At 39.7% G+C, this 26,105-nt stretch overlaps 1 protein-coding gene across 2 annotated transcripts; it reads right to left on the bottom strand.

Moving 5' to 3' along the window:
* Positions 1 to 544: 544 nt before the first annotated feature.
* On the bottom strand, positions 545 to 13,057 carry si:ch211-106h11.3 (CCN family member 1). 2 transcript variants are annotated; one of them, XM_053490540.1, is made up of 5 exons: positions 12,860 to 13,057; positions 8,516 to 8,729; positions 7,035 to 7,463; positions 5,996 to 6,180; positions 545 to 3,080 (listed from the first exon to the last, which is right to left on the bottom strand). In XM_053490540.1, the coding sequence occupies exons 1-5, from the start codon at positions 12,929 to 12,931 to the stop codon at positions 2,775 to 2,777; spliced, it is 1,206 nt and encodes a 401-aa protein (XP_053346515.1). In that variant the 5' UTR covers positions 12,932 to 13,057; the 3' UTR covers positions 545 to 2,774. The 2 variants fall into 2 exon arrangements, with proteins under 2 accessions (XP_053346515.1, XP_053346514.1); XM_053490539.1 differs by having other exon boundaries at positions 8,516 to 8,732.
* Positions 13,058 to 26,105: the final 13,048 nt, after the last annotated feature.

The following is a 26,105-nucleotide window of genomic DNA, read 5'->3' on the forward strand; positions in this document are numbered from 1 at the left end:
ATGTGTAGCAGGTGTGTGTTTCACCTAAAAACAGCTCCAGGCCTGGATTCTAGCTAAGCTCATTGTGTCTGTGACACGGCTATGACCTCATGTTGATCGTGTTCTTGGCTACGTGACACATTTGGAAGAAATCTCCAGTGTTCGTATGTGTTCTTTAGAATATGCAGAGCTCATATTTACACAAGTATACATAAAACTGCAACTTTAAATTTCATCAGGTCAAAGCAAAGAAGAGTAAACTCTTCATTTTACCAAGAGTGAGAAAGTAAAACTGCATGAAAGACGCAAAAGGTTTGAGCACGAAACTATTAACAGATTTGTTTCTCATCTCTGAAATGCCAGCTAACATGATGACAAACAAACTAGCCGAATACTAATATAGCTAGCGGACTTGATTTGTGTATTAATGGTCATTGAGATCTCCTTCTGAAAGATGTCTGATACTAACTGCGGAGAAATGTACAGACGAGAAAATAGTACCAATATAATATTAATAAAAACAACAGAGACCTGGGATAAGACGTAAATAATTGTATTCTGTTGCATTTCTGAAAAGAAAAAAAAAAAACATTCTAAGCGACTTGTGCGTCGTCGACCAAAGACAATAACAATGGTAACTCTTTTGGTTTATTTCTCAAGGACAAATGAAGGCATATTGTTCAGACTGTTCACTCAGAAAGGATATCTGATGTGTGTTTACACAAGATGTGTCTGATGTGTGTTTACAAGTCAAGAAGACATGAATCCCGGAGTTTGAGTCTGTATATATGCTGGATATAAATAAGTCCTTCAAAGCGCTTTACAGACAGCTAATACAGTACATAAAAAAAAACATTAATGCACAACCAAAAAAACAACAAATAACAGTAAAAAATTATACAACACGCTTTACTCAAATAAAAAATCTGTTTCTAAGGGAACAGTTTGATGAAACGTCAATTGTACGCTGCTCAAACTTTAACGTAGCTCCCGTGCAATGTTTCTCCACCCAAGTTGACCAGATTCCCACAAACACACGGAAATATCTTTTTAGTGAAGTTTCATCCAGGCTATAACAACTTTATGATAGAAGCGTCTGTACAGATTCTGGCAGCCTATTCCAGGAGGCAAGTTACACACTGGACTGGGTGCCAATCCATCCCAGGGCACATATGCACAATGCACCGGGAATGCTGGTCTTTAGACTGTGGGATCAAACCGAAGTACCCGAAGAAAACCAAGCATGAAGAGAACTTATATTTACAGCATTTGGCAGACACCCTTATTCAGAGTGACCTACCTCTTATTATACATCTTGTTGAGGGTTAAGGGCCTTGCTCAAGGGCCCAACAGGAAAAACTTGGTGATCATGGGATTTGAACCTGGGATCTTCTGAACCAATGCCTTAACCAGTGAGCTATCCCGACCCTTGCAAGCTCTTTGCACACAGACCCGAGGTGGGACTTTTATTATTATTAAGAATTGGATCACTGATAATAAATCATCCAATTTGCAAGCTAGGCCGGTTAGTCATTCGATGCTAGTCTGGTGCGGTAAGAATGTGGTAAAGTTATGGTTACAGTCAAAAGCAGAATTTTACAACCAAGTTTAATATTTTCATGAAACCATTTCTGTTAGAATGTCATGGATACTCTTCAAAGCAGGGTGAAGGTGCACATATTTTTTCAAAAATGCATGTTTGATAGAAAAATCATCAACATCAAGCCATCAATAATGTATATACATCTGCAGTTTGAATCTGGTCTGGAGTGATGAGTCGTTGAATCTGGAGTGTGAGAACTGGAGTCCAGGTGTGGATTGTACTTCTGAGTCACTTGGTTGCTGCGCTTGATGTTCTGCATGATAGTTTTTGGTCTCGCTAAATGAGAATGATGTCACCTCCAGCGTCTAGCATATCAGAGCCAGGAGGCAGGACCGGAGACCGCGAGCGTCGTAAAAGAGCGCCAGCATCATCCGCCCAGTCTTCAGGCATGGGTTGCTAGATTACAGAGCGAATCGGGAGCGGTCCCTGCTTTTCACTTTTAAAATTACATGTTTACTTCATTCACTGGCGTTTTGTAAAAACTATATTTTAAATAGCAAAACCAGAGGGGAGTAATTTGCTGTGTGGACAAGCAAAAAGCTAGGGCCATTGGCAAACCTTTCTTTTTCTTTTCCTGGCTCCTCAGGCTAAAATAAAGAAAAATCACTGGCGCTGGCGAATCAGGGTCAAAGTCAAGTTCACGTGGAGTAAGGCCACATTCTTTTGTGCTGGAAAACAAGTCTGTTTTAATTCCAGGAATCCATCACGTTTCCTTTTTGTCGCGTTAAGCAAAAAGTTGCTCGTTTATCTTACACAAAATAAATACCATCTACAGTATCTGCATATTAAAAAACAAATAAAAAAAGACTAAGAGAGTTTATGGGTTTATCCCATGATCTTTTCTGGAGAAAATGGAAAACAATCATGAGAAGCACATTTCCCCATGTGGACACACTTTAAAGGACACACTTCTTTCAGGTTTAATCATGACTTTTCATGCTAGTCCACTAGTCCAGCAGTCTTTTCATAGAGGCTGCATTTGTATTCGCAGGTCAAATAAAAAAATGTCTACAAGATGACTATACTAAATACACCTGCCGGCCCTCGTCCACGTTGTCCAGGTTCTCACTTCATCTACAAGTGTTTGGGATTCCAGGCTGTCGGTTCTATGTCTGATCTTAAGATGCACGCCTACTCTAGCAGGGTTCGGTGGGGAAAGCAAACAGGATGGAGTCAGGCAAAGGCCAGACGGCTAGTCGATGAACTTGTGTGTGTCTCCATAGAGCCAGCGCTGCGGTGTGAGCGAGGCTTCATTCAGGTGGTCGCACTGGTCGCTGCACTTGCAAGACTGGATGAACATTACAGCTTTCTCGAAGCGCTCACCGTCTGGGCAGGAGAAGGCTACGGGCGAGGTGCGGGAGCGGCGCGGTGAACAGCAGCGTCCATCCCGACACACACCGCAGTAGTTGGGACGGTAGAGACGAGCACTGCGACAGCCTGCGTAGTGGAGTCGTAACGGCTCAGGAGACTTCTGCGTGCGAGAACATTTCCTTCCTTTCTATTAATGCAGAGAATAGAAACGCTTAACGTTAGCATTTGAACTAACAGGAAAGATGGCCAACACATGCACCAGATCATTTAAAGGTCCAGTATTTGACTATTTACATCTAAATGGCTTGTTTAAGTCAGGGCCAATCATTTTCCTTTTTTTTTTTTTGTATTTTGTACTTTTGTATTTTGTGTGATACACATCTGAATGTCCTAACATGACTATAAAAATGTCAATTTTGCATAATAGATCCTTTTATTTTTGTGCACTCGGGCTGCTCTACACTAAATTAAAGTTTGGTGAAGGTGAGCTTTTTGGTCACAAAGTTATGACATTTTAAAGTTTCCTTTTAAAGGCTGAAGTTTAAAGGAACGTGATTCACTTTTGGTATTTGGTCACTTTCTCCGCATTACTTCAGACAGGATCTCAGCCTTCAGACCAGGGCTCATTGAACTCGTCTTGACCTACACTAGACTCATGCAAAGTTTGGTGAAAGAACACTTTTAAACTTTTTAGAAGGTCAGGTTTGTCCCTGTAGCTAGTGCTGAGCAATGTGGACAAAATATTTTATCCTGTCCTATAACACAAACATCCCAGAGTGTTATATTTTCTCTTAGATTGAGGGAAAAAAATATTTTGCTTGCATTCTTCACTAGTAGATGTTTTTTTTTTTTGGTTCTGTTTTTTTCCTGTGTTATTTCAGATTTGAATGGTTTAGTCTGTAGTTCGACTATAGACTACACCATTGCATAGTGCATGAAGCTGAAGTTTTGATACAATTAATATAAAAGTACGTATATTAACATGCTGACAGACAGTAACTAGTTGTAGCCATTTTGCTAATAGAGACTGCTAGTCAGGTTAGCTAGCAGATGGATGACGAGTGCCGTTCATTTAGCTAATTAGCTTAAAATTAATTAAGTCAGTTTTTTTAACATAAAACAATTTGAAGAGATATTGTAGAGATAAATGTTGTAAAATCTTTTATAGCACTGAGTTGAGTATCTGCTGTGCCCTGCTTTTCATGAAATGAAATAAGAGTACATGGAAACATGAGAGACAGCATGTGTGTAAGAGAGTGACAGGTGTTCGAGAGAAGGACACTGAAGGTCGATATAAATGAGAGAAACATTTGGCATTAGCCAGCAGAAGTTCAGAGGCGGTTGGGGTCACATTCAGTCCATAGCACTAACAATAACAACAGGTGCTTAAGAGTTAGCAGAATTAGCTTTCTCGCGAGGTGTGTATAGACAGTCTAAATCCCATGGAGTTCCCCGAAAGCATTTCTAAAATAATGAGGAAGCGAAGAGGCGGGGCGATCTTACATGTAGGACAGATTCTGAAATAGGTTATGATGTTATGTGAATCTTAACACATGGTACAGTTTGTTTCCCTAAAGTCCTGGAATTACGTATGGGAATACACTGAGTGGTTTCTAATCCATCGTTTAGCTAGGGGTCTACTAAGGAAAATTGAATTATTCAAATCTGGATGTCTAATGTAGACACACCATTTATTTGATTTCAAGGAATTACAATAAATAGAGCTAAAAGGAAATAGACGCAAGCAAAGAGAAACGGATTCTGTGATTAAAGAAGAGACGTAAAGTGGCACTGAAATAGTTTTTATTCGTGTTTTAGTCTGTGTTTTCTGATATTTTCCTTGGACTGTGTTGTTGACTTTCTCATCCTTCCCCATCTCTGTTTCCTTCAGGTTTTCCTCATTCCTTACATGGTAATACTGTAATGTGGTTTGCTGCCAGACGTGTGTGTGTGTGTGTGATTGTGTCTCTCCTGATCAGGCACATGTCGAGGCACAACAGCTAGATCTAGCTGTTTGTCATTGCAATTTCAACCTAATGATATAAGACAGCAGTTTTTAAAGATGGGTATCCTGTGCGCAATATTTGCTCAACGGTCTTCTTTGGACACACTACCTTCCTGTACTAGTAAAGTAAAGTACTTTTGTGTACTTGGTCTATTTTATTTTATTGTATTCTTCTTTTCCTCCTTACACTAAGAACTTGTGTAGTCTGTGCTTCTGCCTGAGCTGCTATGAAACTGCAATTTCCCTCTGAAGTAATAAAGATTTATCTTATCTCATAAATTAATATTCAGTAGAGATGGCATGTGGCCTCACATCTCCACCAGGGTTGAGGGGTTGAATCCCGCCTCACGGTCTGTGTGTGGAGTTTGCATGTGCTTGGTGGGTTTCCCCCAGCTACTCCAGTTTCCTCCCACAGTCCAAAGACATGCAGGATAGCCTCCTTACATCTAGAAACCTCTGTAGTCCGACTAGGGACCATGGAGGACAATAGTGACCATTGTATTTCTTCCCATTTTGTACAACTGTGGTAGGACATTCACATGTTATGGGCAATTTGAGAATGCCAATTAGCCAAACCTGCATGTCTTTGGATTATGGGAGGAAACCAGAGAACCTGAAGGAAACCCACCAAGCACGAGAAGAACACGCAAACTCTATGCACAAAGTCTGCGAGGTGGGAATTAAACCCAAAACCTGAAAGGCGATGGTGCGAACTACTAAGTGTGAACCATCCTGTGATGGATTGGCACCCTGTCCAGGATGCACATGGGGAACTAAATCATGGAAACTAACGATGAAGGTGTACTAGCAGTTAGTTTGGTATTACACCATCATGTTTCCATGATTACAAGAAATGTTTATTGTGTGCACCCTGGACTTGGTGTGCCAATTGTGCCACTGTGTCAACATGCAAGCTGGTACAAATTTAGCTAAAAATTGTGAGTTGCTGCCTAATCAATATGTGTGTAGATGAGTTCTCCCAGCTTTCCAGAGTGTGTTTTAGAATGTTTTCTCCAGGAAGCACTAAAAGGAGACTATGTGTATAGTCTGACTGGAGCTAACCTAAGGGTGAGAGCTGACAGGAGAAGCACAAGTACCTTCACAGGCACGGCCATGGAGCTGCAGGGTCTGATGGTGCACAGGCGCGTCTCTTTCAGCAGCTTGCACTGAGCGTTCTGGTTGGTGACGCGGGAAGACACGCCCATCCCACAGCTCCGAGAACACGGTGACCACTTCGTAGTCTGGACCACACACTTGTCAGGGCTTTCCAGTTTCTTCCAGGCTGAAGAGAGGAGGAGGAGGAGGAGGAGAATGAGACAGGAGAGGGAAAAATGAGGTGAGGGAGAGAGGGAGGGAGAGACGGAGAGGGAGTAAGCCACTACACAAGCACCATTCACCAAACCACCAACACTGATGCACAGAGAAGCTGATTACGCAGTGGAGCAAAAACCTGCATGCTTTAGGGGGCAAACATGTGGTTGTGTGTGTGTGTGTGAGTCTGGTTCACAAGGCTTCATTGGAAAATAGTCATGCAGCATTGAAGGGATACACAAACACAAACTGTCTCCTTAAATACTTAAAAAAAAATAATCCTACGATCAGCTGCAAAAATATTGGCACCCTCATAAAAACAATATAACATGCTGTCACTATATATACTAACGTTTGTTTTTTGTTCCTCAGATGTTACACAGGTTACACATTATATAAAAAAAACTCATATACAGTACAGTGGAGTGCAAACCTTTTCATTCCCTGTGGTAGTTAAATGAAGATACTGGATAATGGTATAATTTGAAATAAAATCGCAAGATACTGTAGTTTAGGCTTATTCGGCCATTAGTGGCTCAGTGGTAGGTTTCTGGATTTTTTGGTTTTCATGCGAAAAGTCCGGATTCAATTAACACCCAATGCCCAAATCCCAGCCACTGGATGAGGTGCCGCTCGCAAGCCCGGATAAAATGGCAGGGTTGCATCAGAAAGGGCATCTGGCTCAAAGGGAGCTGCCGAAAGACTTATGGATTATAAAGAAGGTAGAATTTAGAGAGGGTGATGTTTTCCCCAATGTTCTGAGCTCCAAACCTGATTCGAGAAGAGATTTTTGGAACAGATTTTATCAGAATTTAAATCTTTCACCTGTTATGCGTTTGTGACTACGAGGCTTGTCCCACTTCTTCCCCACATCCGTTAGCTCGTTACTCAGGGTTTCCTGTGGTCTGGTTGGGTAATTCTTTAGGTAGTCTTTGAGGAAAGGTTTAGGGAAGGGTTTAGGGTAGGGTGCAAGGTGAGGGTAGATGTAAGGCGGTGGCTGTGGGACTCTGTAGACTGGGGGCAGCACTGAGGATCCGCGATGGCAGTCCACGCTCGGGCAGCACTGTCCTGGTACTTTAATCAGTCTCGGTGAGGGGCAGGCAGGTGACGCCAGGATTACTTCTGTAGGGCAGAGAGGCAAACAGCCCACAGCACCGTCGATGCATGTGCATTGGTGCTTACAGCCGGCGCGGAAGTCTTCTCCGTTCTGGTACATATGGCCGTTATACTCACATGAGCGGCCTTCCAGTTTGGCTATAAGAAAACATGTAAGACACAAATGATCTGCTTTGAATTTATTTTTAATGTAAAGACAATGCTGAAGTCATAAGTCAACCAAAATGTTGTGGATCACTTAAGACGAGTTCAGGGTCTCTTGCGCTAGAGCAAGAAATCACAAAACCATGGTGTGACTCAGTATCACAATTTATACGTCTCATTGTTTATACATCATTTTCGATGGTCATTATTTTAATTAGGAATTACTTGTTAATCTAATTCTTACATGAGCTGGATGTTGGTCTGGAGTTTGTCATTGTGTCAGAAAATACATCAAGTCTGTTTGAGTCACTAAACAAGATGGTGAGGTCTGTGTGTGTGATGATTTAGTGTTTAAACCAGCCTAAACTGGAGGCTATAAACCTCTGTTATTATTAGCTACAATCGCTTTACAGCTCCAGAGCAAAACTAAAGAAGCAAACCAAACATGTCTCGGGCAGACTGACTATATTTAGGGGGAAATTGTGGACATTTTTGGTCTCTTTTTTATATTTTTTTTGCAAGTGAAAACATATCAGTGAGGGGAAGAACCAATTATGCTGGAATGAGAGAGACTGCAGCCACAAAACCCAGAGAAATGCATTAATAAAGTTATTTGATTTGATTTGTAGTGCAGTTTTATACTCGGCTCCGGGTGGAAATTTGACTTGTTTACAGAAGATGTTTGGTTTGAATCGAGCATTGGCTCTGTCGATCATGCCCGGCTTCATGCTTGAACAAACCTTCAACCCAAACCCAAATAATTCCTTTATATAGCAACATATAAATACTCGGGAATGCATGAGGCAAGTGACTTGAAAATAAAATTTAGCCTTGATGGGGCTCAATGAGGAAAACACTGCATTGACACACTTCACGTACACATGCAGCACTAAGTGACATGGACTAGTTTTTCAAAAGGATCTAGACAGCAGGATTTTCTTAAACATGAAAGAGTGATGAATGCATTTTATTTAAAGTTTCTCTAAAGAGTCATACTTTTGTACAATACAGAAAACTCCTCAGTGCCAAATAGGGGCACGACTCACCCCTGCAGATTCCACGTGTACTCCCAACCTCATTGCCGTAATTGCACTCAAGCCCCTTATGGTGGTCACATGGCCGACCCTCATGGCAGTCCTCGTTTAGCTGAGCAGCACAAACTTTACAACATCCGCAGCCATCAGGTACCAAGCTCACACCTGGAGGACACACGGGGCGCTCGGGAGGACACTCGCACACCCTCGGGCATCCTGCCACGGCCTGCTGAGGGGAGAGGGGGTACGAAAGATCACACACTCGGGCAAGAGATGAGAATAGACCATATATTGTGGTAGAAATAAATCATGGTAGCTTTGATTGATGTTAATAATTCAGTCACTGGCTTTTCAGCACTGATAACTGGGCACATCTAATGTAAATAGGTTAAGTGGTTATAAGAAAGCGCGAACATCAACTCCCGACTAAGAAAGCAAACTAATTTGGGATCTGATTTACTAAAACTTGGGGTATGTCCCAAATTCGTTCTGGCAGGATCACACACCCTGATGTTACAGTAGTAAGGTACATCTGCCCCAGGTGATCAGGGTCACTATTCATTTTGTATACATTCATTCAGCATCCATTTACCAGGAGCTGTAACACATCAAATCATGGTGGAGAAGTCCACCATGTGATGTGCTGCTAACATTGTATATGATGACACATATTAGGATCTTAAAACCAGTTAATCTGTTTATGTTATGGCTGATCGGTGTGAAACTCCAGGTGCAGCACATTGCCTAGCCCCTGTGTGGTTTTATCGTTATGTATACTCCCCTTGTCCTAATGGTTTTGAATTGACCCGGCTTCACTGAACCCCTGAAATTAAGCAGCTTAATTGGATTTTAAACCCAAGTGAAGAAACATGAAGCTTGAAGAAACAACCTGGATTTTGTCACAAACTTTTGGGTCACTCTAGGGAAAGTAGGGAATGTTAAACATACTGCCTTGTCATGTTTCACCCTTAAAACAAAACAAGCAATAAAATATTTTAGTGATGTGAGAGAGAGAGAGAGAAAGAGACAGCAACTCACTTTCAACAAACCAACCATTATCACTAAGCTGTACTTTTTATTCACAATACTTCCAGCAAAATGATGAGAGACAATCTAAACCATCTGCTTTAGTCGTATAAATAATGTATTTAGCACATTTGCGATATATTTGTAAAGTAGATGATGATACTGTACCCAATTTCCTCGTCTCTGTATGTATTGGAAAGAGTGATATAAGTTCATACAGTCATCACGCTGAAATGTTTGTGCCACTCCAGCTCGAACCACACAGTTATCATTTCTTTATAATATACTTTCCAACTTATAATTTCACAAAACCCAGGATCATTTTTCAAATAATAAAGAAGTTATTGGTTTTCATTATTATTGTTATTATTATTATTATTATTATTATTATTCAGTAGTTTACCAGAATCATCCCAGAACAGTGGCAGCACTAAAGAAAGATGGAACAACATCAGTTATAATCCATTAAGAATTTTTTTTAACCTTTTGTTCTGTTTTATTCTTTTAAATTAAAGTTAAAATCATGTTGCCTATGGATCCAGACTTTTGGGTTAGGTGTATTATGGGTAAAGTTTTTTTTTTTCCTGTTTTTAGATAGTAATTTCAGATAGTATTTAGATAGAATACATTTAATTCAAGCAAATAAAGCTTAAAGCCTGGGTTGAGACTGAGTCCAGTATTCAGTGTCCTCAGTGAATGATGCACTTTTCAGGTCTTCCTGGTGATTTGGTTTAGCTTCACTAAATTATGCATTACTGGTGAAAGCAGGCCAAGTCCAGGCTGTAGGAACTGTAGGGTCTTGTCTTGTCTGGTGTGCACCAAGCCATGGGTTTATTTAGAGCGGTGGTTCTTAATCACTTTAAGCTTAAACCCAGTCTTTCTTAATCTGCGTAGTTTGGTTAGGGACACATGAATCACCTCATCAGTCCCACGCACAGCTTCCTGCTTGCACTTACGGCTTTAGTTATGACATCCTTCTAACTCATGGCTGGTAAGAACTAGTCCTTGAGGGCCATTGTCCAGAACAGTATGTAATTCACTAACATCAGCACTTAAACACACCCAGTGATCCTGGCAAATAACTGATGAGTTGAGTTTGAACAGAAGAATCACCAAACTGTGCAGGACACCTGGCCTCCACGCCTGGATTTAAACAGCCCTGCTCTACCTCCTTGTGCACTCAATGAAGCTCACTTATTCTGTTTTTAAATGATGTTTAGAGATTTGGGGTCAGTATACAAGCCTGGGTCTCTTACTGAGAGCCACCCATTTAGAGGATTTATTACATTTCCATTTATGCAAAGAGAGAAAAGAGGTCTTCACAGAGAAGTCCTGATTTCTACCTGACAATTTTGGATAATTGCGTAGCTGTTGCTTCCTTAAGTGAGCCAACTCAGAGATGGATACTCCCTCAATGCAGAGCATTTAGTCCATGCAGAGAGGCCCCGAGCCAGTGAAATACCCTCTACACTCCAAATCAGTTCTCTTACATACAGTACACACGCACCTACCTACGACCTCCTCAAAGTCCTCCTCCCTTCTCAAAGCAAAACCTGTTTCAGATGTGGGCTGGAGATAATTTGTATTTACCCGACCTTTTACCTCTTTTTAAATGACTCTGGCAGCTGCAGCAAAAATCAGTGCCAGAAGGTGTCAAAGAAGCCGAGTGTTTCAGAGCAATGGCCATCCCGAGCGCCGCTTACTGCTAACTAATGATTAAAAGTCCAACAACTGATGTGACATTTCTGCCAGACACACAGACATGTCACATATCACATATGGCGCTGCGAGTCTGTTTTATATCAAAAATAACGTCAATCCAACATCAGGGAATATTAGGGAAACCTAAGAAGATCTTCAATCAAGATTGAGCATAAATTCAGAGACCAGTGTAATTACACATTACGTCTCAACTTCCAATGACTGCACACTGTGTGTGTACGGTATGTGTATGTGTGAGTGTGCGTTTAATAATCACTAATGATTTAAGAATTCTTCAGAGCAAAAAGTAGCATAATAGCAAAAAAGAAGACGAAAGTGAGATTTATACTTACTGATCATATTATGAAAATGTAATTTACAGAGACATGATCTTTAAAATAAAAGTGCTAGAAAGGTTCTTTAAAACTAGAGTCATTTTTGGTTCTGTGGAAAACCGCTGTTCTTGTGCCAAAATGAACTGAATAATCATTTAAATCCACAACAAATTTCTCACATTATATACACATCAGGGTGGGAAATTCGGTTTGGTTTTATTATGGCACAGAAATGGTAAATTATCAAATCAGTATGAGAGGCTTATTATAATAATAATAATTATTATTATTATTATTATTATTATTGTAGTAGTAGTTGTCAAACAAGTTTATGACCCATCAATTCAGATTATCAGGTACAACAAATTGAAAAGAGACCTGTATACTGTATACACTATAGACCACAGAGAGTCATTTTGGTTCATTAAAGAAGCACACTATGGTTTCCTTGATGAATAATAATGTCATTACTGATCATAAATGTCTATATTATATGGAGCAATCACTGAAGTGTGAGATCACTGTTAAGTTGAGGACATTTAACCATCCAGGAAAATGTATTACATGTAAGTGCATAGGTGACAGTGCTCACAGGTATCACTGCAGGATGTCCTCTGGACTGAAGACCTACTACTGGAACATCTTTAGGGCTATATAACTATTTGGGGCCATCTTTAGGACTAAAGAACTATTGGGGGTGTTTTCAGGACTAGAGAACTACTGCCGGCATCTTCAGGACTGGAAAACAATTTGGGGTGCCTTCAGGACTAGATAACTATTGGGGACATCTTCAAGACTTGATGACTATTGGGGACATCTTAAGGACTAGAGAACTACTTGGGGCATCTTCTGGACTAGAGGAATTAGGAATGTCTTCAGGACCCATTAAAGCTGTAAATCGTTTGGACTAATTACCTAAAGTAGTTGAAGATGAGCAACCTACAGACCTCGAATGGAGTTTTAAAGAGCTTCTACCTTCAACCTAAGGACTAGGCTGCATACTCCTTGGGTACATGTATAGATCAGAGTGTGTACAAACCACAGGAAACAAAATGCACCTATAGATGTTTGGGTGTTTTAGTGTATAAATGGCTCCATGTCCGCAAAAGACCAAGCAGAGACCTGCTGAGAGCAACCGTTGATGCTCTAAACCTGGTCCTCTAATGCTGATCACTGGCACTCATCTCATCCTGATTGTAAACGACTTGTCCACACACACACACACACACACACAGATACAGAGGGGAACCAGCAGGATGAAATAAGGGCTGAGTATTTCTGAGAGTTTACTCACCGAGCCCAGGGCCACCAACATGAAGAGGAGAAAGCACATTAACTTTACATCCCTCATCTTCAGCAGCAACATAAAGCCAGGAGCGTGTGTTAAAGGTGTTGTGGAGAAAGTCAGAGACTCACACCAGCGTCCAGGTAAATGATCTGTTTATAAAAAGCATTAAAATGAAGAAGAACAATCCACACCGTTTATCTCCGTTTCCTGGTCACCTTTAACGGATTTAACGGTTTTTTATTCGAATCAGTTTTAAATATGACAGTTGCGCCTTCTAAAGGCGCCCCGCCCACCTCCTGCAGCTGAGCCAATGAAAAAACGCGCGTGCCGGGGGACAGTAGGGACAAGCTCGCGCTTGGAGGCGTGGCCATACAGATCAATGCGGTCATTCATAAAAACTCTGATGTACTACACACCGGTTTCGCCATGTTTATTTACACGCGAGCGGAGAGAAGGAAATATTACCCGGCGCTTTGAAATCGCTCATAACTTCCCTGTTCTGTAAGAAACTGAATAAATATGCTCAGCTGCCTCCTGGGTGTGAAGTGTGCCATCAAAAACACACTTTAGCAAACACTGGGGTTAATCAGTAATGCAGGAGATACTGGGCGGGAAATAACCCACATCATATCCACCAGACAAGCTGCAGAGCCAGTCACTCATACACTCACACACACTCATACACACACACACACACACACTCATACACACACACACACACACATACACACACTCATACACACACACTCACACCTACACACACACACTCATACACACACACACACACTTACTCATAAACACACACACTCACTCATACACACACAATCACACCTACACACACACACACACACACACTCACACATACTCTCACTCACACACACTCAGATACACTCTAACTCATACACACACACACACACTTACTCATAAACACACACACTCACTCATACACACACACACACACTCACTCACACACACTCATACACACACACTCACACACATACACACACTCATACACACACACACTCACACATACACACACTCATACACACACACTCACACCTACACACACACACACACACACACACACTCATACACACACACACACTCACACACACACTTACTCATAAACACACACACTCACTCATACACACACACTCACACCTACACACACACACTCACACATACTCTCACTCACACACACTCAGATACACTCTAACTCATACACACACACACACACTTACTCACACACACACTCACTCATACACACACACACACTCACTCATACACACACACATACACATACACACACACTCACTCATACACACACACTCACTCATACACACTCATGTACTGTACACACACTCACTCATACACACAATCACTCACTTATACACACACTCACTCATACACAAACTTACTCAATCATCCATAAACCCACTAATACACTAATTCATACACTAACTCACTTACTAATTTACTCACTCATACACTCTCTCACACACTCACCTCAACTCACTCACTCACTCATACACTCATACCTCACTCATTCATACACACAAACATGCACTCACACACATATGCACTCATACACACTCTCTCACTCATACACACTCTTCCTCACTCACACTATCACTTCTCACTCACTCATACACTCTGCCACTCGTACATGCTATTACTTATTCCGCAATTACTCAGTCTCTCAATTATCCACACACTCATACACTCACTTTCTTACCCATAGACTCTCACTCACTCACTTTCTCTCATACTTACTCTCTCAATTGCTCACTTACTTTCTCATTCACTCACTCATACTCTCTCTCATTCAGTTTTCAGCTCCACAGAACTTTATTGGCATAAAAGAAAAAAAACATTCTTGATTTCATTGAACATTATAAGCAACATCTATCTGTATATATAAACATCATAAACATTAGTCACTCACACACTCACTTATTCACTCATACCCTCTTTTACTTCTTTATTCAGGCACTCACCTACTCCTTTATACACTCATCAATTCCCACATACATTTCAATTCAATTTAACAATTGTCATAATCAAAATTATTATTTAACTTTGTATGGAGTGTGTATGAATCAAAATGGTCAGATAGTCCCTGGTGACCGAGCCGAGGGTAACAGTGGCAAGGAAAAACTCCCTGAGATGTCAATAGGAAGAAACCTTGAGAGGAACCAGACTTAACAGGGAACCCATCCTCATCTGGGTGAAACAGAGAGCAGGAATTGACCTGCATTCATACTGTGTGTTAGGTGGCAGGCAGTTCAGCATAACAGTTGATGTTAATTGATGTTAATATGGAGTCCAGGTAGTTATTGGAGACTCAGGTAGAAAATTTCCTCTCTCACTCGTTCATAAAATTAATCAACCCCTCACTGCCTTACTCTCTCATACACTCATTCACTGCCTTGCACTTATGGTCATATTTTACTTTTTTTCACTCATACACTCAATCACACATTTTAACCTCTACATCACCCTACTTCCATTTATAGCCCAGTATATGTGTTGCTTCTCTCTCTCAACACACACACACACACACACCAGTAAAATCTATAATGAGACATAACAGACCTTGCTATTTTCCTCTTCCATTCAGACTTTATTACAGCTACACCACACCCACTACACACAAACACACACACACAGATATGAACACACTCTGCATGCACATGGGTCATGACCCTGTCGCCAATTGTGCTCCCTAACAGTAAAACATCGCAAACTTGTAGCATAGTCACCGCACACGCTAGGGGGTGGGGGTAAGATGCCAGCGTAAGGTTTTTATTTCGAAAGAAGAACAGACCTATCATCTTTTGAATGTCTGCAGCTTTTTACAGAGAAAGAACTAACTAGGAAAGAATGACAGAAATTAAGTTGTGTATGTGTGTGTGTGTGTGTGTGGCGGAGGGTTAATGTCAGAGAGAGAGGGAGAGGGAGAGTGTGTCGGGCAACTGACATAAAACATTATTTAAAATAAAGTACAAAGCTAAGATACGTCATTAAAGTGGTTAAAGTGCTGCTAGGCAGGTGTTGCTAGGCAAACACAGATACACAGAGTGTAAGCTAGGCGAACTAATGACCAGGTGATGATTTTACCAGCTATCATGTAGCTATTAGAGACTGTATGCTAGCTAGCCGAATAATATTCTCCTGAAATTAGCTCTGCACCTTTATTTACCTAGCGACAACTTGCCTAGCAACCGTGTGCTTGCTAAAGTTAGCCTCATACAGATATGACCGTGTGCTTTAATCTTATTTTTGAATCTTAAATCTGACTATTCATGAACTTACTCCTTCTGTCAAAATTGTCTTCACTTTACCTCATGAGTTTTGACATCTCAATATGGCGAAACCCATGGATGTTTTGCTAGCTGTAGATTTCATTTCAGTTCACTTCAATGTTATTTGTATAATTGAATAACAATTGACATTGTCACAAAGCAGCTTTACACAATAAAAAAAAAATTAAGTTTGTATGAAATGTGAACATGTATGAATCAAAATGATAAAACTGTTCCTGATGAGCAAGCTGAGGACGACAGCGACAGTGGCAAGGAATAACTTCCTGAGGTGGTAATAGGGAGAAACCTTGAGAGGAACCAGACCCAACAGGGAACCCATCCTCATTTGGCTGAAATGGATAGCAGGGATTGATCTGCATCATACTGAGTGAGACTGGAAGTTCAGTCTAACAGGAGGTGTGTTATTGGAGGCTTGGGTAGACTGTAGGAAACTCCAGTCCTAAACTATCAAGCGACTGAAGTCACAAGTCCTCAGAGAACAGCTGTCTACATCAGCCGAGGACAGGACTGTCTTTGTGGAACAGTGGAACCGTCCCCAGTCACCACACACATCCCAGGCAGACCACACGGGGCATCCATGCGATGAGATCTCCAAACACAAGCAGGACACCAGGACAAGTCAGACAACTCCAGGGGGCAGTGGGGGTCTGGATCACTAGCAGCTCAGGAGCAACATGTATAGCTCATCAGAGAGACAGGTAGAGGGAAAAAGAGAGACAGGGAGAGAGAGAGGAGAAGAGAGAGCAGAAGAGAAGGAGAGATGGCAGTTAGGTATGGTCACAGTCAAACAATGTACAATGTGAATGTATATTTAGTGCAGAGTGCAAGCAGGGACTCTGCCAGGACTAACTATGACAGCAGAACTAAAAGGAAGAGCCAGAAGGAAACACAGACATGAGGGCTCTCTGAGATGTAAAGTGACCAATTAGTTCACCGTCAACAAACTTGAGTGATCGATGGGGGTGGGGAGGACAGCATCTAAACATACCAGTTAACCATAATACTCTACGTCTGTGAGTCCCCCAGATCTGCTACTTTACCTAAGGCAAATCTATTTACAAATTTCTGCCTAAATAAATAGGTCTTAGCCTGGACTTAAACACTGAGACTGTGTCTGAGTCCCAAACATTAATTGGAAGACTATTCCAACTAATTTTGGGGCTTTGTAAGAAAAAGCTCTGCCTCCTGCTATAGTTTTCATAATACGTGGTACTGACAAGCAGCCTACATCCTTTGATTAAAACTTGTTTATACACCTAGTTGAACAACCAGACAGTGAGGCAATTGTCCAACCTAAAGATAATAAAAGCATGAACTAGTTTTTCTGCATCGTTTAGTAAGAATATATTTCTTATCTTGGCAATATTTCTGAGGTAAAAGCATGCTATCCTGGTAATATTATTTACATGTGCTTCAAATGAAAGCTATGGGATCTATATTCACACCGGTTTGTAGCTGCTTGTGGTCCTATGACTAGAACTTCTATCTTATCAGGATTAAGCAGAAGGAAGTTAATTAACATCCAATCTCTTATGTCCTGCATACATTGCTTAACTTTAGTAAGCTGTTTTTTCTCATCTGCTTTTGCTGAGACATATAACTGTGTGTCATCAGCATAACAATGAAAACTAATACCATGCTTACAAAATATGTTGCCCAGAGGAAGCATGTAAAGAGAAAAAAGCAGTAGGCCTAAAACTGAACCCTGTGGAACACCAAACTCCACTTTAGAACATGCAATCTACAGACTGATAACAATCAATCAAATAGGATCTGAGCCACAAGAGGGCCGTTCCCTTAATTCCTACTACATTTTCTAATCTGTGAAGAAGAATACTATGATCAACAGTGTCAAAAGCTGAGCTGAGGTCGAGTAACACAAGTATAGTGACGCAATCCTCATCAGAGGCCAATAGGAGGTCATTTACTACTTTAACAAGTGCTGTCTCTGTGCTTTGATAAGGTCTAAATACTGACTGATACAGTTCATTTATGCCATTTCATGTAGATATGAACATAGTTGCTGTGCTACTATCTTTTTTAGAACGTAACCTGCCTATTTTGTATTTATATATTAAAATTACATTTATATATTTTTTAAAAAATTATTGGAATTAAAAATATGTTAACATTTTGTAATTAATATTATTATTTTTTGTCGGATTATGTATAAGATAATAATGAAAAATGCTGGTTTGGGAGGCCCCCTGCCACTGCTCAGCCTAATAACTAAAATTAAACTGATATCATCACAATTACCATCAACTAATAACTTCAATTCTGTCACAATGATAAACATAACCAGTGTATCATGATTCAGGCAGTGATAAGATCATTTTGAACCTGACGTAGAATTAGAAATAAAACAATATGGGACCCTGAGTGATGCTCGGACTATTTTCCGGAGATTGCACATTTGAATCCTGGGTGATGCTGTAGCCTCCCGCAGCCGGGGGCCTGGAGGGAGCTATTTGATTAAGCTCTATCGGGGGGAGGGATGGGAGGCACTTAGCGCGTTCACATCAATCTCAGCTCTAAACCAATCACAGGCGTCTGTGAGATCAAGTAAGTGGAGGGAGGTGTTTTACCCCACCTCCCAACAGCGCATGATGCTGACATTGTGTGCCTCGGAGGAAACACGTGATAGTTCCTTGGGCCTCCCTAACTGCTTGTTGTCTATTTGACATAAGAATGCCCCAATGACGGGTGTGAATTGGCTACAACTAAATTAGGGAGAGAATCTCAAGAAAATAAAAATTATAATAAGAAGAAAACAATTTGAATAATGTAAAATGAAATTTAAATGCAGTACACTGTAAACACAGACACAGAGCAGAAGGTAAACCTAGCAGGCACCTGAGAGTGAATGATTTTGCCAGTTAGAATTTTGTCTAAAGCTTAGATGTGTGGATGAATTTGACTAAAATTACACTGTAATTACAATTAGCGTTAACTAAACTTTGGTACATTGTGCCATATTGAGAAACATCTGCATGTTTTCCCTACTCAGTGATTGGACGATTTTCATCCTAAGGGTGGACTACCTTATAAAGCTTTAACTTGTCCAGAAATACATGTAAAACTCTTTTATTAGACGACATCTCTCATGCTGATTTTTCTCTTTCCTGCCCTGGAGAAAAAAAATGCTGTTGTTGGAAATGATCGTGAATCTGTGTTGCACAAGAATGTCTGGAGTCGTAAGTACGATTCAGAAGTATTTTAACTCCTCAAATGACAAATGTTTATTGACTATTATTCTCTTGTCATGACACTGTTCTATGATTGTTTAAATGGCTGTTGTTACTTCATTATAACTCTGTAATGTTAAAAACTTTACAGTAGCATGGCACCTCAGTAAGACTTTCCAAGCCAGACACAGGAGTGTGAAATCAGCATGAGCGATACACGCACTCTGTCATTACACTGTTTGGACTCGCCTTTGGGCCTGATTTGTTTGTTTAGTGAGAGATAAAGGGCTCATTCATTTGTCCTTGCTTAATCTTTCATTTTGCGCAAATCTAAATAGACGTTCTGTCATCATTTTAGATGTTCATCATCCTCAGTGGCTTATCTTTCACGCTCACACACACACACACACACACACACGCATAAACTTTTTTATTTTACTTTCCTCTCCCATCTCATTATTTCTTTCAATCTTTTTATTTTCTTTCTTGTTTTTTTCTCTTAGTTTCTTACATTTTCTATTCTTTTTCTTTCTTCCACATACTTTCTTTATTTATTTTCTTCTTTCTTTCTTCTTTCTTTCTTTTCTCATATTTTGACACTTTATCTTTTATTCATTAATGCTTTTCTCCGTTAATTCATTTAGGGTTCTCTAAATTACCTTATTTATTTATTTGTTTTTTATTTCTTCCTTTTTTTCTTCCTTCTATTCTTTCTGTCTCATATTTTGTCATTTCCTCTTTTGCCAACATCTCACAAAATTTTCTTTTGTTTGTTTCTTTCCTTTGCCTTATTTATTTATTTATTTATTTATTTATTTTCTTCATGCAGTAATAGGCAAAAATATTGACCCCCCTTTTTTCTTATTAAATTAAATTACAGAAAGGGAAACAAATATTTTACTGTGACAGGCTGCAAAGTGCCTAAATATACAAATTTACAAATTGTTTGTTCATGTTACAACCTCAGCAGCAACCTCATTTCCCCTCTTGTCTGTTCCAACCACTTAGCATTCAGCAGCACCAGTATACTAATCATCGGCCTGATCATCTCTCTTCATCTGCACCTGATTTTTCCTGGTTCATGCTTTAAGTTAGATATTTTTTAATGCTTTAATGATTCATAGGTCACTGTGTGGTTTAACTAACAAAAACATTCCTCTGATACTGCTCATGTACAGAGACTGGACTAAAAACATAAAAGACAAAAATGTCTTTCAGAAAGCCCGAAGAACTATTCCTCAAGACTGCATTAAAAATACAGAAAATTCTGAAAATTCAGAAGCAAAATATGAAGAAAAAATGAGGTTCAAGACTTTTGCACAGTTTTCAGTCCAGTTTTCACTTTTTCTTTTTCTTTATTATGATGTCTTGTTTTCTGTTTGTCTATTTGTATTTTCTTTCTTTCTTTCTCTGATATTTTGTCCATTTCCTCATAATTTCTCATTTTCTATTCTTTCTTTCTTTCTTTCTTTCCTTCTTTCTTTCTTTCTTACCTTTCTTTTTCTGATTTTTTTGTGCTTTTCTCACGATTTCTTGTTTTCTCTGTTTGTTGTTTTTGTTGTCTATTTATTGTCTTTCTTTTTTTTCATTGTAGAAGTTTTTTCATCTTATTTGTCACTTTCTCTCTTAAAGTGTCATAAATGATCTAAAAGACAGGTGTGACAATGTGAAGAATTCCGCTGCACCATTGTACATTTAGGATAAATCTCATAATCTGAAGGATCTGTAAGTGATTTCCAGATAACTGAAAAATCTAGTTTATGTGTGAAAACTGAAAGAGTGAAGTGTGGAGGAAAGATGGGCAGGGGCAAGAGTGTAAGTTTGTTTTGTGTGACAGATGAAAAGGAGACACACCTGTTGGACCACACCTTAGAGCAACACACACTCTCTTAAACACACACGCGCACAAACACACATGCACACAAAACGCAACACTGCTCTCAGCTACAATGTCCAGACAAATCCCTAATGTGTGTTAGTATTAGTGTGTATATATGTGTGTGTGTGTGTGTGTGAGAGAGAGAAAAAGACAGTGTGTGTGATGATGGACTAAGGGAATGGGAGTACATTTTGTTCCAAAACAGTGGAAAAACAGACCGTCATACCGAGCAAGAGTGAGAGGAGGGAGGAATTAGGAATTTAGGTCTCACAGATATTTATAACTTTAAACAGGAACTGCAGTGTTGACTCCCCAAACATTCTCTCCCAGACACACACACACACACACACACAGGGGCAGTTAACAGGTAATGATTACCTCCCGTTATTTTTGTGATATTTGTTTCAATGGAGGATTAAGTTGGAAATAAATCAGTGCGTGTTGTGCAGTTATGAGAAATGAATCAACTTCAGAATGGTGTGGTGAAGCAGAGTGACTGTCTCAAGGCTGAACTTAAGTCTTTTCCTCTAACAGTACATAATAAAATTTGTTATTTATAAAAGAACGACATGTCATACTTTTTATCAGTGACATTTTACACTAAAGATTAATATCGCTGTCCCGACTGTTTGATTGGATTTAAATTAAATTAAAGCAAACACACTGCATTTAACTTTTTTATTAGAGGAATACTTTCTGTTAAAGTTGTAATTGGCTGTGATGGTGCTCGCTGATCTGAGGTGTGTGTGGTGTGAAACTGAACTCATGTTTGTGCGACATGGTGTAAATGCCCTGAACAATCGTTTCACACACACTCCACTCACCCCACACTGAGCCTACTGTATGTGTGTCAACTGGCAATAAATCACACGCTACAAAGAGAGTGTTGGCAAGTCGCATCACTAACACACTCACACACATGCACACAGATCGAGAGAGAAAGAAAGACGGAAAGAAAGAAAGAAAGAAAGAAAGAAAGAAAGAAAGAAAAAACGCCCCGTCCTCCGTCTGATTAGGTAGATCTGCTCAGCCCTTTGTCTTCTTTGTGTGCTAAGTGAGACTAATGTATCAGTAATAAAGGATACAGAGACAGAAACACGAGCTTATCAGCCAGACAGGCAGCTCTAAAACCTGAATAGAGAGAAATAGAGAGAGAGAGAGAGAGAGAGAGAGATCCTAGGATGCACCTGCCTCTTAAACTCTGTTTTATATGTAAAATTAAAAGAGTTTTTTCAAGCTCCTCTTTATTTTCCTCAGTTAGTTTTTCTAACTATGTATCTAGACAATGATTTATTTATTTATCTATCAATTTATTAGTTTATCTTTTTTCTATTTATTCAACAAACCATTTATTCATTTAACCTTTACACAGTTTTCTATCATTGTCCATCCATCAATCTATCCATTCATTTATTTATGCATCTACCCATCTGTTAATCTATTCATTCATACATCTGTTTCGATCCATACATTTATGTATTTATGTGTTTGATCCATCTATCTTTTTATACCTTTATTCAGCCTTCTATTCATTATTTATTTGTTTATCTATGTATTTCTAATTTGTTCACTTGTCTGTCTATTTCTCTCTCTCTTTATACTATTTATATGAATCCATGTAACCATTCAATTCTCTTTTGATTGATCCTTTCTTTCATTTATCTATATATTTGTTTACATTTATCTATATTTCTGCCCATCTGACCATCTATCCATCCATTGATCCATTCATCCATCCATCTATACATACATACATCCTCACTTTTTTAATACATTTGTCTATACATCAGTCAACCCATCCATCCATTAAGCCAGCCATCTATCTCTTTATTCATCCAGCCTCATACATTGATATAAATCTTTCAACTATTTATTCATACACATTCCTTTATTCCTTTATGTTTATCCATACATCCAGACTTCTATCTGTATCCTTCCATCCTTCCATTCATCCCTCCATCCCTGCATCTAGCTAGTCTTTATTGTACTTATCTATCCATCTATTTAGTGTTTTTGGAACACCAGGTTAGAAGAAAATCCCCCTCTACCAGGAACAAACAGAGGAGGAGGAACTCCAGCTGTCATGTATTATAGTGTTTGCCCCAGCAGTGTCACGCCATTCCACACCTCCCACTGCTGTGTCAGGTCTCTCTCATGATGTCACTGGTTTAACAAACATTGTGTTAAAATGCCTTGGAATTTCCCCTCATTCAGGACCAAGAGTAAACAGTTTCATAATAAAAAGTGTATCACTGTGAGAGGTTCAGTGTAACCTGTTTCATTTCCTTAACCTGCTCTATGTTTGCCTGGGATGAGGTTGAGCATTCGGCGGGGAGAGTTTTGGAAAGCTATAATTTGGCAAAAATAAAGAAATAATCCAATTCTATGAAATTATTAAAAGGACAAGCAGACGAGAAGCTGAGCAAAGTTCATTTTGTATATTTTAATTACATACACATAACATAAAGTAAACTATTTTGTTTCTAAAGTTTCTTTAAAAATGCCTACTAATTTAAGGAGAACCCATGCTAAAATGTCCAACTTGTGCAACAGAAACACGTTTAAAACCTGGTACAAAAAATTGCACAACAAAAGATGTCTTATTAACAACAATTGTACAGGGGGTGAATTCTATGTAACTCATTAGTTGAAAATATATTTAGTCATTAAGTTATGCATAATTAGGGGTGTGGGTGATTTGAGTGACAGATTCATTGCAGATGGAATCATTGGCTTTTAACTCGCCACTAGGAACGTAGGAGTTCGCACATTATGACTTGTAGGGAATAGATGATGGAGTTCAAACAAATGCATTAAAATATAACAATATTAGAATTTTAGCTAAACTATAGCTAAACTAGCTAGTTTGTGGTAACTGAGGTAAGTAGGCGTGTTCCAGCCAACAGCATGGCTCCATTCACTCCCCTCTGGAGTTTACATGGAGTCAGTTCCTGTAAATATGGCGACAACCAGAGCTCCTCGAGTTATAATGATAAATAGTATTAGCATCACCTCAACTATCCTAACTGTGACCCAAATACTACGCTGGAAATTGAGTGTTTATTATCTCTGTATCTATCTTACTGTAGTAAAAACTATACCACTTTAAAAGTGTGTACTTTTTCCCTGGGAATTCTCAATCCTTTATCCTAACCTTTAGTTTACATTCAGATCAAACATCTCCTGGCTCAATGACTCCATTTACAGATGAACTTCTCGTCTCACCATTTTTCTTTACCTTCACCTTATTCACTTTTTTAAAATTCTACACTTTAGTGGCCAGGACACCTCTGCATCGCACTTTGTCTAAGGTCAAAGGTCACAGACATTAGCTAAGTGTTTCTATCCTGCAGTAAAGCAGTGAAGTCCAGCTCTCTCTCCTCCCTCGCTCTCAGCCTATCCCACCTCACAGCACCTCAACCTCCCTCACTATCCTCCCTTCATCTCTTCTCCCCTCCTCCCTTCATCCCTTCATCTGTCTATCCTTCCCTCCTGGCCAGAGGTGTCAAACAGAGCCGCCTTGTTCCCTGCGTCCTACTCTTTCCAACTCGGGACCCCACAAAAATCCCAGCAATCCCTGCTATTTCCGCCACCTTGTTTGTTTGGTGGGCAAGGAACTTCTCTCTCTCTCTCTCTCTCTCTCTTTCTCTCTCTCTCTCTTTGAGATGTGTATGTTCTGTTCCTGGATTTTCCACACACACACACACACGTACACAGACTTACAGCAGCACAGCAGACAGAGCTCACCTCTGTTCCCATGCTGACCATGTGTGTGTTTGTGTGTGTGTGTATGAGAGTGAGAGAAGGAGAGAGAGAGGGAGAGAGACTATTTTTTGTATGAGTTAGCATGTACGTAAACAGTATATTCCCTTTCTGCAGCATCACTTATGGTAACTTTATAAACTCAGTGTGTACACATGGTCCATTACTGAAGGAAAAAACAGAAGAAGATTGAAATGGGAGTCATAGGTGTGAGATATTGCACAGAGCTCTATGCTGCCCTCCTCTGGACAATTAACTCACTAAGTGTCACTCTGATGCTTTCCTTTATGACTTCATTGCTTCATGTATTAGTGTTTATTAATTTACTTGTTTATTCATATATTAATGGAACACTAACATCATAATGTTGTAGTCAGTGTAGTAGATGGTTTATCAAGGTTAAAGAATCATACTTTTTGACTAAAATCCTAACTTGTCATCAACTTGTGGAAGTGACGAATCTGTCTGTGGGAACTGTACACACATTACTGGAACTCATCTGAGAGTTATTGCCACATCCCCCGTACAGTCCTCACCTCGCTCCAAGCCATTTCTACATGTTTGGGGCAAGGATTTCGTGGGAGGCCAGCAGGAAGCTTTAGATGTGAAGCAGGCAGTCTCATCATAACTTAGGCGTATTAAGAAAACTTTCTATCTTCAGCACTAGTGAAACGCTGGGATAAGCGCATTAGCGTAGCAGGAGGTTACATAGAGAAATAAAGATTAGAATAACTAACTCTACTCAGTCATGACTGTGTTCTTTCATTCTGCAAAATTAAAATTTCTGATTTGTCCTGAATGCCCTTGTGGAAAATGTGATATATGTCATTTAAATCAACTCATAATCATTTATTTTACTAAAAATCTTTCAAAGACAAAAAAAGTGTATCTAGATGAACCTTAGTCTAAACCTTTTAAACGACTTCTATTTAGTCAGCATAATATAATTTTTAATGCAGATCAAAGTCAAATTGGCCCTGCATTAGATTCTTAGGTGTCTCAGGTTTCTCAGGTGTCTCTCTGTCCTTGTTGTGGAAGGGCAGGAAGTGCTGGGACACTCAGAGGGAAAAAAGGAGTGCTGAAAAAGCTGCGAGGAG

The sequence above is a fragment of the Clarias gariepinus genome, chromosome 28 (genome assembly GCF_024256425.1).
Source record: "Clarias gariepinus isolate MV-2021 ecotype Netherlands chromosome 28, CGAR_prim_01v2, whole genome shotgun sequence".
In the NCBI taxonomy this organism is placed as follows: Eukaryota; Metazoa; Chordata; class Actinopteri; order Siluriformes; family Clariidae; genus Clarias; species Clarias gariepinus.